Source organism: Zea mays, chromosome 3 (genome assembly GCF_902167145.1).
Source record: "Zea mays cultivar B73 chromosome 3, Zm-B73-REFERENCE-NAM-5.0, whole genome shotgun sequence".
Lineage (NCBI taxonomy): Eukaryota > Viridiplantae > Streptophyta > Magnoliopsida > Poales > Poaceae > Zea > Zea mays.
This window is the reverse complement of record NC_050098.1, coordinates 148498980-148516515: the sequence shown is the minus strand read 5'-3', so window position 1 is coordinate 148516515 and position 17536 is coordinate 148498980. Positions and strand designations below refer to the sequence as shown.

The following is a 17536-nucleotide window of genomic DNA, read 5'->3' as shown; positions in this document are numbered from 1 at the left end:
AAAAGCTTTCTCAAAGCCTAGGTATTGTGTGACCTCTATACTTCTCTAATGTGATGCGTGATTGACATGTGAGGTAAATTATTGTGAAATTCATCACACGCACTCATTGAGTGGGAGTCACAAATGCACATGTATTCAAAAGCTTGTTGTTTTTTCTTCTTCTTATACATGGCAGTTTTAATCATTTTGTCCAATCATATGAACTGTCTGAACTGGCAAACCAAAGGGAGTGACTAACGGGGCAGATGAACTGTAGCAATAGCTGCAATTTCTCATATTTATATATATGAACACTTCTCCGTAGTTGATTATACATGCTTTGGAAGAGTAACGCAACAATTTGCTGAATCTTTACACAGAAAGGGTGAAAAAAAAAAGAGATCAATCTCAGATTACAATTGCATCCCATGATGCCGTCGTCGCTAGTAGTGTACATGCATGTGGACACCATAGACCATGATGCTGCCCATCATCGTCTCCGGCCGTCAACCTTCACCCTTCCAGAATCCTTCAGTGCGCAGCAGCCCGAGGTGAACGATGAACCGCGCAGAGAGAGAGAGAGAGACGCACGTACGCCTAGGTCACATTAACTCTGGCTGTCCGTCCGTCGTCTTGCGGAGAAATGCGACGAGGAAGAGGTCCCGTCCCGTTCCGGTCGCTACGACAAACTCTCAGCTTGGGTGCTGCTGAACGGCAACCGGTCGTCGGCGCCCCTCTCGACGGCGTCCCTCCACAGCCGGTACCGGATCCCGAGTTTGTCGTACGACACCGGCCAGTTCCAGACGTTGGCGCCGTCGATCATCCCCTCTTGCTGGCCAAGAACGAGCCGTAGGTCCTCGTTCAACACCTGCGCAGCACACACAGCACCATGCATGGTCTAGATTTTGAGCAAGAGTCGGTTTCGTTTCAGTTGGACAAGAGACAAGCTAGACTCGCCTTCTCTGCGAAATGCGACCACAGCAGGTGCATGAGCGGCACGTGCTTGAGCCACGGCGCGAAGTCCAGCGACATCCGGTACAGCAGCCTGGTCTTGTTCCGGGAGGAGGGCAGGCAGACGTGGAGCTGGTGGAGGTGCGTGGAGCACTGCCTCGTGCTCTTCCCTTGTAGCTTCCCGGGCTTGGAGATGCCGATGGTCGATAGGACCATGCACGGTGGCCGGAACTCCATGTCGATCGGGTACGGGTCCCAGTACCCTTGGAGCCCAGACGCGGGTGTCAGGAACTTGACCAAACTGAAGGAACACAGTCAGCTTCCTGACGAATTGAAGAAGTGGTATGGAAGGTATACATACATACATACATACATACATACATACATACATACCTTGGCACACTCCAGCCCTTGGCAAAGGTGGACGTGTGTGTGAAAGGAGCGTGAGCAAGGTCCAGGAGATTGTCCAGGAGGAGTCCATGTTCAACTGGTAGCTCCATCACTATCTGCAAGATAGAGAGAACACTGGCCGGCCGTTACATCAGGAGATTTCATTGCATTGCATTGCATTGCATTGTAGGAATTCCTAGCTTTAATTTTACCTCTGCGTGGACCGTAAATCCTGAAGGAGGCAGCAGAGAAGGGATGGTAGCCTTGGGTGGGTCGTCCCCGGGCCAGATCCAGACCATCCCTTCCTGCTCAAAGCATGGCAGCGACTGGATGCGCACGTCGAGCATCTTTGTGGATGGCATCTTTTCGCACTTGCCATCGGTCGAGTACTCCCAACCTGAAGATTATTATATATAGGCGTTATATGTTAACCGTGCATTAATTGTTTTTTCAGTAGGTCGATCGACTGATTTGCCTTCTTAATTACCATGGTAAGGGCACTGGATCCTGCCCTCGTTCACTGAACCAAGATGCAGCGGGCATGCCCTGTGGGCGCATGTGTTCTGAACACACCCGGGCCTTCCGTCTTTGCCTCGGAAGATCACCCACTGCTCCTCGAAGCAGTCGATTGGCACCTGATGAGAATTGAATGCGCGTAGGTTGTCAGCAGGTAATTAAGCGAGCAAGCACGCACACACACACACACGCTGAATGTGCTGAGTTACCATGGTGTCAGGAGCCTTGAGATCGCTGGAGAAGGCGACTGGGTACCAGAAGTTCTTGAGGCTGGGGTTGTAAGGCTTCACTGGGCCGGACACGTCAAGCCTCCGACGTGGCTGTTTGTTCTTGGCTCGGACACGGGCGGTGCTGCTTGCAGTTGCAGACAGGGAGGAAGAAGTGGGCGGCTCGGCTGTGGATGGTGCGCTCACCAGGGTCTCCATATGCGCTAGCTTGTCGAGCGCCGATGAGACTCTGGCTTCCGAGAGATGGACCTGCTGCATCAGATTGTCAGGTTAGCTAGCTAGGCTCGTTCCCATGCTTCCATGTGTGTGTAATAATCGATCTGTATACCTGATTGTGAGCTTTTTCCAGCTCCTGCTGTAGCTCGGCGAGCTCTTTCCTCAAGGTCCCGATGGACTTGAACTCCCTCGCCAGAGGGTTGAGGACCTCCACCACCTGCATTATTTCAGTTTCAAGTTCCTCGAGCGTCTGATGATTCAGCAAAACTGAACTGATAATCGAAGCTTATGGTACTACCTTGCTGTGGAGAAGCATGATGGTGAGGAGATCCTGGCGCGCCCTCCAGTCGCAGTACTGGATGTCGAAGCGGACCACCTCCAGAGCCTCGTTCACGTCCAGGAACTTCTTGACGGGGGCCCGCGGCCCGGGGTCGTCCACCTGGAACAGGGCCTCCAGGTTGTTGTTCCGGGCGAACTCGGCCCCGTCTTCCCTGAGCACGGCGTACACCTTGATCCCGCCATAGCGGCCGACGTCCTGCACGCAACGACCGAGCATCGGCATCGGCGTCGTCAGAGACAGGCTTCGATCAATCTCAACTCACAACACACATACTCCATCCATATAGACGATCAAAGAGGGAGACCCACCTTTCTGGAGAAGCAGGCGAGGGAGGGCTTAATGAGCAGGCGCGGCGCCAAAGGCAGCGAAGCCACCGTGTTCATGGAGAAGGCCGCCGAAACTTTTGAGTCCAATTACAATTCCAAGAGAGAAAGAAAGAGAGGGACGGGGGGAAAGGAAAAGAGAGAGAAACGAAAATCGGAAAGAAAAAAAAAACACAAGGAAATCCGATAAGAGGCCGGCCGGAGGTGGTCGCGATCCCCGTGAGCCTCACACGCGGCGCCACGTGTGGATCCGGCGGCGCAGGGAAACAGAGTAGCGATAGGTCGGGCCCAGGCCCAGACCCAGCGCGGGGCTATTTTGGCTTTTCTCGGTCGATTTTTATTTTCCAGCGCGGTTGCCTGGTTGTGGTTGGCTCGCTCCTTCCTGGCCATCAGTTTCCCGGCGCCGCCGCCGTGCGACTGCGAGCTCTCCGCTTCCGTGGAAGGATCTCAGAGTCCATGTACGGTCGCCGCAGCCGGCGCCAGACTAGGACAGCGCCAATCTCGGAGTCCATTTAATCTCCTTATATATAAAAATATATTTATGACGTGCTTAAAAAAAATCTCATGGCAGACGATGTACCTTCTGGATGTGGATTTTAAAAAACTTCAATTCAGAAATCAGATCATCTACCTCAACATTGCATGAACCTTCGTGAGACAGTTTTTTTTTTTACAAATTTAGTGCACCACACTTCAAGTTTGCTATATCATTTAACGACTTGAGGGTCAAGGGTGCTTGAGCCCAATATAAATCCGAATATAGCTTTAAATATTAAGAGTTCTTCAAATCTTGTCCTCAAAGAAGTGATTGACATATCAACCGGAACCAAAAAAGATTCTTAACTTCAAAAGTTGTCTCAGCTTCTGGGCTTTCTTCATTAGAATTATTTTCATCACATTGCCTCTTTCTTCTACGTGGTGTTTTACTGAAAATGACGCATTTAAGTGGTGTTTTACTGAAAATGACGCATTTAAGGCTTGTTTGGAACGATGTCCCGCCATACCGTGCCACACTTTAGACGCCGCAGGTGTGGCGTCCGGTTTGGCCGCCGCACATTAGACGCGGTGTGACGCCATAGGCTGCCGTCCAAACTAACCCTTATAGCCATATCCTTCGCAATATCTTTGGCAATTTAGGGAAGAACACCTCATTTCTATACTTTTGAACTGACAGAGCGCGAAGCAGGATCATATCGCTCTGTGCAGACAGAAAGCGGCTAATTGAGTCGATTCAGATACTGGATTCACTTTCAGAAATCTCTCCACATACAAACAGAGAGCATACAACTTGAGACATGTACGGTAAGGTTCGCTTATTATCCTTGTAACAACATCCTACAGCCAAGCAAGGCCAACATCAAAGCTTTATTTCTCTCAAGTTTTGCTCATTATGCATTGGACTGTATATATCCTCTAACCGGAAGACATGACTACAGCTCCAACTCTATCGCGAGGGATGAGACGCAGCTCCGAACCATGTTTCAGAAACACGTTGCCTGAAAGGGGGGAAAAACCAGTAGTTCATGTCAGAAACCGAGGCCTCATACCACACAAAAAAAAGGTAACACTCCAATCACCACCCTGTTGGTAATTTCAGCTGACAGCTTCAGCGTCAGCACAGTTTAAGGGCCTGTTTGGATCCAGAAGCTAAAGCAAACTAGCTAAAGTTTAGCTCCTCCTTAGGAGCTAAAAGTGACTAAAAGAATACATTTTTATTAATTTATTCACTTTTAACTCTTCCTGTTTAGATCTTTAGCCTCTAAAGTGACTAGACTTTATTTGTATTAGCTCCAGGGATCCAAACAGGCCTAAGTAGTGACTTTCTGGAAGGTCTGAGGTACGCTAGGGGGGAAAATACTGTTCTGAAAAAAATGTATGGGTATCTTGAAATGGTACCTGCACTTTGCTGGGGGTTGATGCCAATTCCATCTGCAAAGGGAAATAAAATGCAAAATCATTGAGAGAGAGAGAGAGAGGGTATGGTGTGCCACAAGCTTGATGGTTTTTTTTGTCCTCAAAAACACAAGAGAGAACTGTGCCTCATTATATTATAAGAAGAAAAGAAACAAAGGTTACAAATAGTCGCATAAAAAGTGCTATTTTACAACGTTGCTGATCACCATCAGGCAACGACAACAAAGACAGAAAGCTATTAAGAGTGGGAAGAGGACCACATTCTTTTCCGGTTGAACCTATGATTGCGTAAATTTTAATGCTTGCAAATTATCATCCCATTTTTCCAAGTGTACTGAATCAGGATTTGGGTGATCAACGAGAGGACCGAAAATCTGATGATAATTTGCTTAACAGGAACTAAATGATGTCTACGCCTCTATACGCAACAGCTCGAAAGGCCCAAATTACCTTCCACTATGCATTGAGGTTTAGATTGTATCGCTGTATCAGGATGCATGGAACCATAATATCAAGGAAAAGACTGGAACAATTTGAAACTACAGAATGCCATTGCCTAGGGCATAATAAACCCACGATGGCGAACAAAAAAAAACAAAGACCGCTCCAGCAGCAGCATTCTTATATACTGCAGCGACAGGTTTCCATTCCTGGGCAACGTGGTATTGAACAGCTTGCCACAGATCCCAAAATAGTTGTGATAAAAAGCAATGCAATCATCCACCGAAAACGAAAACAACGTATAGCTCGCAAGAGTCCTTGTAAAATTGGTACCGCACGATTCCTCCCTTCTAAAATTGCTATCAGACATCATGATCGGGTAGATCCTCTCCGGGCAGCTACGCGTCTAGGCGAGGACGATCCGAATCGCGTACGAGCAAGAGAGAGAGAGAGAGAGAGATCACAATCCAAGCGAAGAATTTTCATGACGCGAGGGGGCGATGGACGGGTGGCGTACCGTTGGTGATGATGGCGCTGGTCTGGGGCGGGACCTTGAACTCCTCCGCGGCGTACTTGAGCACCGCGGTAAAGGGCGCCGCCTCGGGCACGCTGAACCTGCGGGAACCCAAAGCGGACGGGTCGGGTCAATCGCAGATCGGGGACCAGCAGCCAGAGGCGTGCAGACAGCCACGGCGGGCGATCGATCGATCGCCGGGGCATCCAGATCCGAGGGAGAGAGGAAGCGCTGGTGGTACTCACACTTTGAAAGGGAGCTTGGGGTCGGAGGTGAGGATGATCTTGAAGGATACCTTCCCTCCTGCGCCGCCGCCAGCCGCCGCCATGGGGGTGTTCGCCTCCGACTCTGATCGAGGCCGCGGCGTCGCTTGACAGATAGATGTGCGTCTCTCTCGCTCGCTAGCGTGCTAGATCCCAGCCGCGTCGCCTTTTGTTTGCAGCAAAAGCCAAAGCCCAAAAAAGGGTTGCGTTTTTCTGAGGCGTCTCAACTTTCACAACTCACGCGTGCCGCGCGTTTCAGCAGATTCTTTTCCCCTGGCCACTTTAGGACAATCAGTTCAATTTTTATTGTGCTTTTTCCATTTAGGTACTCTATTATTCATCTTAATTTACACTTTAATCTACCTTAATACATGTGGATTAAAATAAATACTAGAGTATCCAAACTAAACCAACAGTCAGCATAAATTCCCCAGGGTATTCCTACCTACTTGAGATATCCATCGCAATTCATCATTGCACAGCTTGAGAAATCCTCGACATCCATATCCCCAAACAGCCATCATCTCTTACAAAATTAGAACCCCAAAATTTCTTGCTGCTCTGGCAGAGCTACATAACACAACAGCGAGACTAAAGAAAACGATAAAGAATAAAAGAGGCTGCATAGTTTCAAGTTGCAGCTATACAAGCTAGGTACATGTGAGTGTTCTACCATTACGTCGCATGACATGTCCTAGAAAAGCACGACACAGACTCTTCCGCTCGAGTGCAACATCCTGTGAAGCATCACGTTCTTCCTTCACAATGTTGGAATCTCCCCTTCCTCCAAGTCGTCCCTCGGTAACCCAGACGTTGCATCTACTGGTTCGTCCCTGTTCACCATTGCAAAATCGCAGCTTAAGAAGTCATCGACATCCATGTTCTCGAAGAGCTCTGGGTAGGTATCCAACATCTCTTGCTCAAAGGCCAAGTCGGGTACCTCGGGGAACAATCCCTCGTCAATGTCCAGCGGATAAACTTTCATGCAAGATTTCCTTTTCAGCGCTTCAGGAGTCGAGCTTGGCGTCCGTTTGTTTTGCTGACTGTGTTCCAGCTGAGGACCCGTCGCGCCATCAGATACTACAATGCTGGTGGAAGATGGTACTAAGGGATATGTTGCCTTGGTGTCTATCTTCGATAGAGCTGCACCTCCTGCCTCTGCAGTGCTGACAGGATATGAAATTCCATACCCCTTCAGATCTACAACGCGTCCCTCTGAGGACAACCCGCTTTCCCTTGTCTTCTCCATATCCAGAGGACAGACTTCCATGCGGGATTTAGTTTCTGCAGGCCCAGAGGTACCATTTGGTGATATCTTGCTATATTGATTCAGTCCTTTCGGCTGACCATGTAATGCTTGAGCTTGACAACCGGGGTATGAGAGCACAGAAGAATCGACATTGTTAACTATCTTTGATTCACTTGTAACATCTGCTGGAGAAATTTTGCAGGCATTTGAAGTTCCATGGTCCTTGAGATCTATAATCTCAGTTTCAGGTGAAAGTTCGCCTTCCTCTATTTCCTCCTCATGAAACTTGCTGCCCTCTACAGGTGGCTCGTCAGTCATGCTGCCAGGGCCTTTTCCATCTTTAGGAAGTCTGTTCACCATTTTCTCCATTTCAAAGTCACAATTGTCTGACGGAAGAAATACATTGATAGTTGGGTACTCCACAACAAGTATACCCCTCAGCTGTGGGCGCAATGGCTCTTCTATATTGAGTAGGCGGTACGGTGACTCTGATTGCTACAACAGATTAAAATTGAAGAATTATATGATGAAATTGAACTACAGCAAAAGTCAACAAGCATTCCATGTTCATGAAAACCTGGTTTACAATACCTTGGCACACTTTTGAATGAACAGTTTCAGATCATGTAATTTGGTGTTCCGATATTGTGTAAGCTGATCTTTCCAAGGGCCAGGAATAAGATGTTTTTCCAATAGAGAGAGCAAGGTTGTGTGCTCATCTATCCTGAAAAAAACATAAAAATCAGCGCACAAAGAAAGGGGAGGGTGATAGCAACTAGAGCCCTGCAGTCACCATATGTTTCTATTTCACATGGAAGACTATTATGATAATAATTCTGGTACTCAATTTCTTGTGGAACCAAGTAAAGACAGAACAATAACATTTGTGCCAACAGACAATTGAGGACGACAGAACAACGAAAAAGAGCAATTGTTACAGAAACTGGACTATCATAAACTTACCCATGATCAGTTAGGACAACATCAGTTGAATTGAATTTCCACTCAAGTGTCCAGAATATGCAATCCTTCCTGCACATAGAGATTCAGATTAGAGCAGCTTTCGTATGACATAATCTAGCAAAGCAAGAAAGGGTGATGCAAGTGGCACGGCTCGCTGAGATATATTTTTGTAGTAGGAAAAAATGACTGAGGTCCTGTTTGCATCCAATGGAGATAATAGTTAGCTGTTAAAAATTATCTCCTTGGATCCAAACAGGTCTAGTTAATTGTTAGCTGAGTACACAACTAACAACTATTTCTCTAGTTGGACCAAACTAGCTAACAGCAGCTAATGTTAGTTGTGACCTATTAGCTAGATAACTATTAGCGGCTAATGGATCCAAACAGGCCCTGAGAAGGGTGGAATATATCAATATAAGTTTGCAGTAGATACAGACAGACATTATAGTTATCACCTAACTAGTGCATATTAAGCTGAATGGTAACTAGACAGCTCTATGGGCTTCATGCTTATTAAAACGACGTTAAAACGTCGTTTAAACGACGTTTAAACTATAAAACGCTGCCAGAACACCGAAACGCTAAAACGTTTAACACTTACGCGTAAAACGTCGTTTTACGACGTTTAAACGTCACGTTTTGACGTTTAAACGCAAAATAGCATTAAACGCCGCGTTTCGGGCGTTTTACTTCCGCCAGCAAATTTTGGCCCAGCGGCCAGCCCAATTAGGGAATAGGGATTCCGCCGCCCAGTCCGTCCAGTCCGCTGTAGCCGCCGCGGTGCCTCCAGTCCGCGCCGTCCCTGTCCCTGTCCGCCCACGCCCATCTGGTGCAGCCGACGCGGCGCCTCCAGGAGTCCAGGCCGCCATCGCCTGTGCCAGGCAGCGCCATCCCTGTCCGCGTCCGCCCATCCGCCGCCCCCACAAGGCCACAACAGGGACGTCCGCCACCCGCCAAGCAGGGCCAGTCCGCCGGCCGCCTGCTCGCTTGCTCCAGCACTATCTGGTATGCTCAAGCACTATCCCCATCAGACGACGTTTAATCTATCTGGTATGCTCATTGCTCAAGCGAACAGCATTGCATTCAGTTGATGTTGCTCGCTTGCTGTTGCTTCAGCACTTCAGCAGTTGCTCAAGCGAACAGCTTGCCTGTTGCTCGCTTGCGGAAGGATTGAAGTGCTGTGTTCTGAACATGCATTCCATTATTGCAGAATAGATTGGAGGAGAAATGGCTGATTTTAGCACGGATGATGTTGGTTTAGATGATTTGGATGATGGTTATTGAGTGCTTGAGTAACACATGTGTGCTTGTGGTTGTGGACATTGCATTCCACTTTATTTTGCACAATATTATTATGTGAACTTATGTTGGTTGTTTGGTATTTGACTTTATGTTATTGTCTGAAATTATTATATATTGAAATTTCTCTATGTTGTTTAAAACTACGTTTAAACTTTGTTTAAACCGTTTAAAAGTTAAAACTCCACCCATGAGCGTTTCAACGTTTCGTCGTTTTAATAACCTTGATGGGCTTATCATCAAAGTTCCATCTCATCGTTTCTCTAACACTGTTAGAGGCACCAAATACTTGAACTGAAACAAGATCCTTCCAAACAATAATGAGAAAGGAACTGCATGACATGTCATTCAACAACTGCAGAGAAAGCCTGCAGAACATCTCCAGTTCACACCGATGGCAAGTAAAAATTAAATCAACAAGGCAAAGCACCTGTAATTGTGTTGCGATCGATTCTGCTCTCTCCTGGCCATGCCCCTGGGGAGAAAGCAGAGCTTGACACCACGGCGGTGCGCCGCCTTGCTGAGGTAGAACAGCCATCTGGGCAGCTGGGCGCCGCCTGATCCCCGTCCCCCGTAGTTGCGGCCGAAGCCGCCGATGAGCCTGTGCGCGGAATCGTGGGCCTGCTTCACCTCCTCCAGCAAGTTGTAATCTTTGACGACAGCGACATGCACAGCGCGGACACAACAACAAGGTAGCAATTCAAGAGGAGGCCAGCGTTGACTGCTAATCAGAAGAAAGAGGGGGGCGGAGGCGTACCGGATATGAGCTGGTTGTCGTCGAATCGGGCGAGCGGGACGGGGTCCGTGCGTGGGCGCTTGCCCGTGCAGGCGGTACGGCGCTTGTGGGCCTGCACGCAGGGGAGGCTGCAGGTGAGGCGGCCGCACCCGGGGCACCGGTACTTCCACGGCTGCTCCCCACACTCCTCGCACGGGGACCCCTTGCTCCCGCCGCTGCCGCCGCCGGAGGTGGAGCTGGCGTTGGCGGCCGCGCTCCCCGCGGGCGGCGGCTCCTCCAGGCCGTCCTCCATTCCAGGTGAGGAGGGTGGCTCGATCCTCCAGGGGGACGGCGCGTGCGAACGGGCGATGTGTGCGGCGACGCGGGGAGATACTAGGGTTTAACTGGAGGTTTATCAGCGCCCGCTGCGGCGCGTCGGACGAGCTGCCAAGCACGCAATGGAAGAATTTTTCCCTTCTTTTTTCCTTTTTGATTTGTCTTTTTTCAGGCAAACGGCTGTGCCAAAGATCACATGGCTGATGGCTCCGTTAAATTCAGGTATTTTATTTGAGATCCTACGACAATCAATTTTTTTGTTACAGACAAAATGCAGGAAATAATAAAAAATGGCATTCCATAGGTGGCTTAAACCAGGATTGTTATGTATTCGCTGTTTGATTGTCTGAGTCGATCATTTCAGACTTTTTTTTGGCCGTGTATTTGGTTTTCATGTCAGATATGGATATCTGAAAATGAAACAAATTTTCTTGAAACGTGGTATCGTTAAGTGCTCTTATGCTACGTTAAAAAAAAAGAAATACATTTTAAATTATAGATATTTAGTTTTTTTATATAAAAAATCCACTATATATTTAGATGTACAGCAATACGCTTTCCACATCTACATAGGTAGTTAAATACTCCACCCATCTCATTTTATAATCCCTTCGACTTTTTTATTTAAACCAAGTTTGACCAATTCATTTTATTATTATTTTTAGAAAAATGAAAAGTCAAAACTAAACTAAAAATATATTATATGCTAAACAATATCATACTAAAGATTAAAATAACTATGATTTTTTTGAATAAGATATGTTTTGAATAAGACGAGCCGATCAAACTTAAACTAAAAAAGTCGATCAAACTTAAACTAAAAAAAGTCAAACAAGTCACAACTGCTGTAATCCACTGTAGAAGCACCAGCGAACAAGTATATCAGACACAAAACATCCTTAAATTTAGAAGGGTTATACATTGCACCACCTTCTGATCCAAATTGTATACTGTTTTGACTTGTATAGAAACTTGGTTTTGCAGTTACATATATATTATAAACGGCACACGTCAAAGTTTTATACACCAGCACCAACAGAGACGATTTCAAGCGATAGGGAGTGCAATGCCTTGTCCAGCGATATCAAAACTCTGAGCACAACAATACAGAGAGCAAGGTCATTCCCAGCGAGATCAGATATCAAAACAGGGGGCAATAGCACCATCGATGCGAATGATGACTTGCTGCTTTAATAATTTAATGTAACAAAAAAAGGAGGATCACAAAACCATGTCAAGCCACGGCAACAGCTCGGTAAACCAAAATCTCATTGTCCTCAAAAGTTCAAAGATCAACAAACATGTGCCTATCCTGAATCAATTTTCCCGCTTAAGTTGATAGATCACTCCATGGAAGATCCACTGGCACCAAAAGCGCTGCCGCCACCACGGCCGAAGCCAGGTCTGCTACCCTGAAAAAAAAGAAGAGAAAACATTGGAGTCAGTTCACAAGCTATATTTGCTTGCATTAGCAGCAAGAGCACTGTTAGCAGTCCAGAAATGTTTAAGAAAATGCTGTATTTACAATGACTTGCCACATAGAGGTCAAAAAGAATATCCCACCTGCTTACCAACAGCAAACCACACTACCATAACTTATAAAGGCAGTTTGGAGTTTACCAGCACAAAGACATGAACATGCATGGATATACCAAAGGGGCTCAAGCGGATTACTACACACAAACTTAAGTACTCCCTCGGTTCAAATTATAAGACACTTTGACATTTCTAAATGCATCCCTTTTATTATGTAACTAGACATACTGTATATCCAAGTGCGTAGCAAAAACCACGAATCTAGAAAAAAAACATCTAATAATTTGGAAGAGAGCGGGAGTAACAAAGCTGGACAAGTTGTGCAAAAAATAAGCTTGTTTTCTTGAAACGAACTGGACATTTGTGAGTTAAGAAACCAATGTAAACAAAAAAATATGTGAGATGCGCGCAGTTTTCTAGAACTTACCCTAAAAGATGGCTGGAAATCCGCAGGAGCACTACCCTTCTCACCACCAAAATCACCCATTGCACCTCGTGGACCTCCTCTGTAACCATCCCTATCCCCAAACCTAGGTCTGTCTTCCCCAAAGCGAGGGGGACCCCTGTCAAATAAACATAATAGGTAAGTAACCATGGCTTCATGGTGAAACTCTACTAGCAATCCAGGAATATGATATAATGTACAAAAGTAAATGTAGAAGCCTTATGGCAATTTCAAAATTAGATGCATACGAAACAAAATTTGTAGGCTCTGGAACAATTCACAATGACTGTCAAAATAGCAGGCAGCAATGACGAGTTCAATTATCATCATGTGAAAATCTGGTGTCAGAATACAGAACTGCAAACAACTCTAGTGTGACAAATGTACCTGGGGCGGTCACCCGGTGGGCCAGAGCCAAAGGGACGGGACGGGGGCTTGGAGGACTTCTTGAGGGTGTTGGGCACAACCTCTGACGGCAGGTTGAGGAAGCTGCGGAGGTGCTCAATGCCATCGTTGGTGAGGTACCAGTAGTAGTACTGCCAGGAGAAGGTCTCCCTGACATACTCCTTGGACTTGAAGCTCTGCATGAGCTTAATCACCTCCAGGTTGGGCACGTCAAGCTTGGGGTGCTTGGCCAGGTTGTAGTCCTTCTTGGCATATAGAACCCCCTCTGCAACATAAAGTTGAACGGTTCTCAATCTAAGACAAGGACGGGCTTGGGTCGTACACGATCCGAATATTGCTAATGCTTGTAATGTCTGAATTGGTATCTAAATCTAATGAAATAATCTTATATTGGGCGCGCCTAGGGGGACGGGCGAAGAGGGAGGAGAAGGAGCTCACCATGGAAGATGTACTTGCAGATCTCGCGGCGGTTCTTCTTGGAGATGATCTGCGAACGGAGGAAGGGATGGAAATCACGTTAGAAGAAGCATTGGTAATGAACCAACAGACGAGGTAATGGAATCGATGAGAGGCGCTCACCATGGTGAATGAAGGACTCGCGGCGGCGACGGCGTGACGGCTGGGAGTGTTGGGCGGGGGTCGAGGAGCGGTGGCGCGGACAGAAAACCCTACATTTGTGGCGAGTTGGTATATAGGGAGAGGCGGACCTGGGCCGCACGGGTCCCTCTCTTCGTTACAGGTTGAAGTCGGCCCATTTCCATAAGACGTAGTAGGAAGTAAGCTGGGCTAGGCATTGGGCCTGTGAAATGCGGGAGGACATTCTCATCGGAATTCAGATTCAGATGTCGCTAGGGTAGGAGATAGATTAGTACTTAGAGCGACTTTAAAAAAACCCTAAACTAACCCCAAAATTAATATTAGAGAAATATTCGCTTTTTAATTAGTCTAACAGATCTTTTTTTATCCCGAAAACTTCACGTCCCTTATTTACAGCCTCATTTCCCTCATATTTGCTCGTCCCTCGTGTGGACGCCATCGACACCCGTCCTGTGACGCTAGCTACGAGCCTACGACGAGTGCAGGGGCCGAATGAATGGAGGTAGCTGGATGGAGGGAGACAAGACAGCTACATTAGGTAGCCGGACATACACTAACTTTAAAAAATACAGAAACATATGTAATATATATATATATATATATATATATATATATATATATATATTCGTCTGAAATAGCAATGTTCATTTGTAGAATTCTCTTATAATAATTTCTTTTCATGATACCCCACTATTCTGTCTCGTATAAGGACTCAATGTCTTTGGATAGAACCACAATATTTCTTTTTATCATCGGACTCATCCGCGTCAGTTGTTTAATATTTTGCGGATTGCTGAAGTAACAGTTTCTTCCATCCCTAAAACTTTATTTTAGTATGTCCCTTGTGATCAGTTTTTTTTAAAAAAAAAATATCATTTCCTTTTGAAGTTGCTCTTACTGCTGCTTATATACTCGAGATGCATGGCTAGTCTAGTCGCATCGTACATGGGGCCTACACATCAACACATGTATGATGATGACAGGATGATTGGCAATGTTGTGATCGATGTGAAGACTGAAAAAAGAAAAAAAAAGATCAACTTTTGCTCCTGGTCAAGGAGCAAAGAGATGCAAAGTATGCAGACCACACAACAAGTAGTCGACAGTGACGGCGTTTAACTGAAACAGCCAGCGAGGCGTGTACGTGATCGATCGACGCAAAGAAAAGCTTTACTTTCTGGAGCTAGTCATGGGCCGCGGCCTAGTACTTGCAGCTTCAGTTTCTCCTCCACATCCGTCACCTCGCTCCGCGTCGCTTTCAGATAGGATAGGAGACAGTGCGTGCTACTTTGAACTCAGTTTGTGTCTGCATCAATCGATGACTGGATGGATGAGAACCAACTGTACGTCTAAATAGAGATGCAAACGGACCGTTCGGCCTAAGCCCGTTAAAGTCCGGCTCATTTTAAATTCGACCCACTGGGCACGGTTAGAAAAACGGATCAGATCAGGCCATTTAAACCTGCGGGCTCGTTTTTCTGTCCGAGTCCGGCCCGCAACGGGTCTAAACGGGCCGGACCGGTAAGCACGAAAAAAGCGGGCAAAAACGTGCTTAGCGGACCACTAAGCATGGTTTAGTGCAAAAAGCGAGCTTGACAGACTTAGAGTTAAACGGATCGTGCCGGGCCAGCCCGCCGTGCTTAGTTTTCTGTCTGGACCTGGCCTGCTTATTCCTGCCAAGCCGACCCGGGTCCGTATAAAACCGAATCGTACCGGGCTCATGGGCCTCGTACTTATTGGCCATCTATACGTCTGATCGACTATCGATCCAAGTGCATGTGTGTTTCATTTGGGTTGTTGCCGCTGCTGCTTCTTCAAGTGGAGTATTCTTAAGCAGACTGATACAACATAATAACCAGATAGAAAAGGACGACTCAAAGGCTGGATTTTATTAGTGTGTGTTTGGTTTTAGGTTAAAGTAGGATGAGACGAGAATAACATCGTTTGCTCGATTTTTTAGGATCACGTCGCCAAAAAAAATACTTCGCTGTTTACTTTATCATCGTATGACTCTCATTTAAACATTATAGTGGGAAAGCTCGAGGAAGAAATTTGGACAAAAGCTGCTGCCGCTGCTTCTAACAAACACAGACTAGACTAGCCAGCAGGGAAGGCAACCACCAGTCCAGGTGTGATGGATATAGATATGTGTGTCGCTATTGCCTGCCTGCACGTTCACCACCGTGCCTCGACGACTTCTTCCCGTCCAGCGCGTGCATCTCGAGCCCATGGTTTAGAGACTGAAAGACGCCTTTAAACTGTCGACGATTCAGACTGAAAATGGCTGGAGCTCTCCTCCTCTCGTCTTGAAGCTGGGAGGAAAGTCATCGTCGTCTTCGTGGTTGCAAGACTTGTCAAATGCCAAATACAGTCGACCTCCACGTCGGCTAGGTTCCAAGTGTAAATTAAGGCCCTGTTTGGTTTCCTTAGCTAGACTAAATTTTAGTGACTAAAGTTTAGTCGCTAAGGTACCTCGTTTGGTTCCAGTGACTAAATCGGACTAAAGATCATTAATTGCTATCAATAATGACTATTTTACCCATATTAATTAATGGATGTTTGCTATAAAAAGATAGTGGAGAGGGCAAATAAGGTAAAAATACTACTTTAATCCCTTTTAGTCACCCTCTTAGTGACTAAAGAACTAAAGTTTAGTCACCCCACTTTAGTCACCATGTTTGCTTCTTTAAAGACTAAAAGTAACTAAATTTTAGTCACTAAACTTTAGTCATCCCAAACCAAACGGGGCCTAAGAGGTATAGGGCCGACCGGCTGCTCATAGATACATGCTCATTATTATCATGTGGGTGGATAGATGGAATAACATGATTGAAGACTAAGTACTCCCTTCCCAAAATAGGTATTTGTTCTACCTCTTAAATAGTATTATGTCTATATTTAAATAGATAATCAAGAATCTAGACACATACATAAAAACACACATCAAGTATTATATGAATCCATTAATTATCTAAAACAAATTTTAATTTATGACATAGGAGGGAGTATGAGTGTACAACAAAACACTTATAGGTATAATACTATCTTAGAAACACATATGTATATTTTTCACCACTAGATATGAGTTACTCTTGTAATACATATTTTTAACGTCTAAAAAAATTAAGGACCGAAACAGGCGATCAACCAAGATGAAACAGAGACAGTAAAAAAATTGCACAATTTTTTTGACTTATTTCCTATATCTTCATCTAATCTTCTAAAACATCAAAACTCAAATGAAATGCTAAGCTAACAAGTGCGTGTATTTTCTTAGTGTCGGGGAAACGATCCCTAAGCCCCCAGGCGCTCACTAATCAGTAGAAGCGGCCCACTAGTCAATACAAAAGCCATAAAAAGGTTCGTCCTATAAGGATCTGCCCTCGATTAGTCCTGAGGCACCCAGCCCGAGATCCGGTGAGGCAAAGCCAAAATAGGGGTGGTGGATCGAAAGGAAGCCACTCGAGTGGATTCCACGCCTGACCCAGGACTGACTCATCGTGCCGCATTAACTGCGACTGGCAGCAAGTCGTAGATGGAGAGTCGATTCACCTTCCACTCATGACCTACGACCCCTTAGGCCTATGGTCCACTCATGACCTATCGAGACTAGGCCTGAGTGCGCTGGCCACCTACGGGGCCCGCAACATGACGGGTCGCGCTGAGACCCAGGCTACGACAGCCAGGGGTCGTTGCGGCACAAAGACGACAATGATGGTGTTGGGGCTCTTCGCCACCCGCAACCGCCCAACATAAAGAGCACGACTTGGGAAGTACAGACGATAGAGGCACATACAGACAAACATAACTTTACCAAGGTAGAACACCCCATTTTACCACAGCGCAACGGTTCCTTCCATGAGAAGCTACAGATAGTCTACCTCCACCTTGGCCTATATAAAGGGAAGGTTGGCCAG

The 17536-nt window shown here is 46.4% G+C and overlaps 4 protein-coding genes across 5 annotated transcripts; all 4 read right to left on the bottom strand.

The window, feature by feature from the left end:
• Nucleotides 1-246: 246 nt before the first annotated feature.
• On the bottom strand, nt 247-3102 carry LOC100274228 (uncharacterized). Of its 2 annotated transcripts, none has more exons than XM_008674303.2 (9): nt 2928-3102; nt 2578-2814; nt 2392-2496; nt 2046-2315; nt 1808-1955; nt 1533-1717; nt 1324-1436; nt 937-1231; nt 247-847 (listed from the first exon to the last, which is right to left on the bottom strand). In XM_008674303.2, exons 1-9 carry the CDS (start codon nt 3000-3002, stop codon nt 659-661), a joined length of 1617 nt encoding a protein of 538 aa, XP_008672525.1. In that variant the 5' UTR covers nt 3003-3102; the 3' UTR covers nt 247-658. The 2 variants fall into 2 exon arrangements, with proteins under 2 accessions (XP_008672525.1, NP_001142071.2); NM_001148599.2 differs by having other exon boundaries at nt 261-847; nt 2046-2312; nt 2928-3031.
• Nucleotides 3103-4238: 1136 nt separating this feature from the next.
• Nucleotides 4239-6348, bottom strand: LOC100285075 (ubiquitin-fold modifier 1). The gene is given in 4 exon segments (NM_001157970.1): nt 4239-4438; nt 4839-4871; nt 5815-5912; nt 6057-6348. Coding segments are annotated over 4 exon segments (297 nt in total). The 5' UTR covers nt 6140-6348; the 3' UTR covers nt 4239-4355.
• A 200-nt stretch (nt 6349-6548) lies between these two features.
• Nucleotides 6549-10706, bottom strand: LOC103650705 (uncharacterized). The gene is made up of 5 exons (NM_001326389.1): nt 10343-10706; nt 10016-10235; nt 8287-8355; nt 7915-8047; nt 6549-7818 (listed from the first exon to the last, which is right to left on the bottom strand). The coding sequence occupies exons 1-5, from the start codon at nt 10611-10613 to the stop codon at nt 6835-6837; spliced, it is 1677 nt and encodes a 558-aa protein (NP_001313318.1). The 5' UTR covers nt 10614-10706; the 3' UTR covers nt 6549-6834.
• Nucleotides 10707-11803: 1097 nt separating this feature from the next.
• On the bottom strand, nt 11804-13686 carry LOC100286375 (40S ribosomal protein S10). The gene is made up of 5 exons (NM_001159262.2): nt 13602-13686; nt 13461-13509; nt 13005-13287; nt 12600-12735; nt 11804-12048 (listed from the first exon to the last, which is right to left on the bottom strand). The coding sequence occupies exons 1-5, from the start codon at nt 13602-13604 to the stop codon at nt 11980-11982; spliced, it is 540 nt and encodes a 179-aa protein (NP_001152734.2). The 5' UTR covers nt 13605-13686; the 3' UTR covers nt 11804-11979.
• Nucleotides 13687-17536: the final 3850 nt, after the last annotated feature.

Coding starts and splice junctions, on each gene's coding strand:
- LOC100274228 (XM_008674303.2), bottom strand. CDS start 3,002: ATGAACACGGTGGCTTCGCTGCCTTTGGCGCCGCGCCTGCTCATTAAG. Junction 2,497..2,577: donor TCATGCTTCTCCACAGCAAG/GTAGTACCATAA, acceptor GAAATAATGCAG/GTGGTGGAGGTCCTCAACCC. Junction 1,437..1,532: donor GATTTACGGTCCACGCAGAG/GTAAAATTAAAG, acceptor TCTATCTTGCAG/ATAGTGATGGAGCTACCAGT.
- LOC103650705 (NM_001326389.1), bottom strand. CDS start 10,613: ATGGAGGACGGCCTGGAGGAGCCGCCGCCCGCGGGGAGCGCGGCCGCC. Junction 10,236..10,342: donor CGACAACCAGCTCATATCCG/GTACGCCTCCGC, acceptor CTGTCGTCAAAG/ATTACAACTTGCTGGAGGAG. Junction 8,048..8,286: donor GTTGTCCTAACTGATCATGG/GTAAGTTTATGA, acceptor TGTTTTTTTCAG/GATAGATGAGCACACAACCT.
- LOC100286375 (NM_001159262.2), bottom strand. Junction 13,288..13,460: donor CTGCAAGTACATCTTCCATG/GTGAGCTCCTTC, acceptor TTTATGTTGCAG/AGGGGGTTCTATATGCCAAG. Junction 12,736..13,004: donor CCACCGGGTGACCGCCCCAG/GTACATTTGTCA, acceptor TTTATTTGACAG/GGGTCCCCCTCGCTTTGGGG.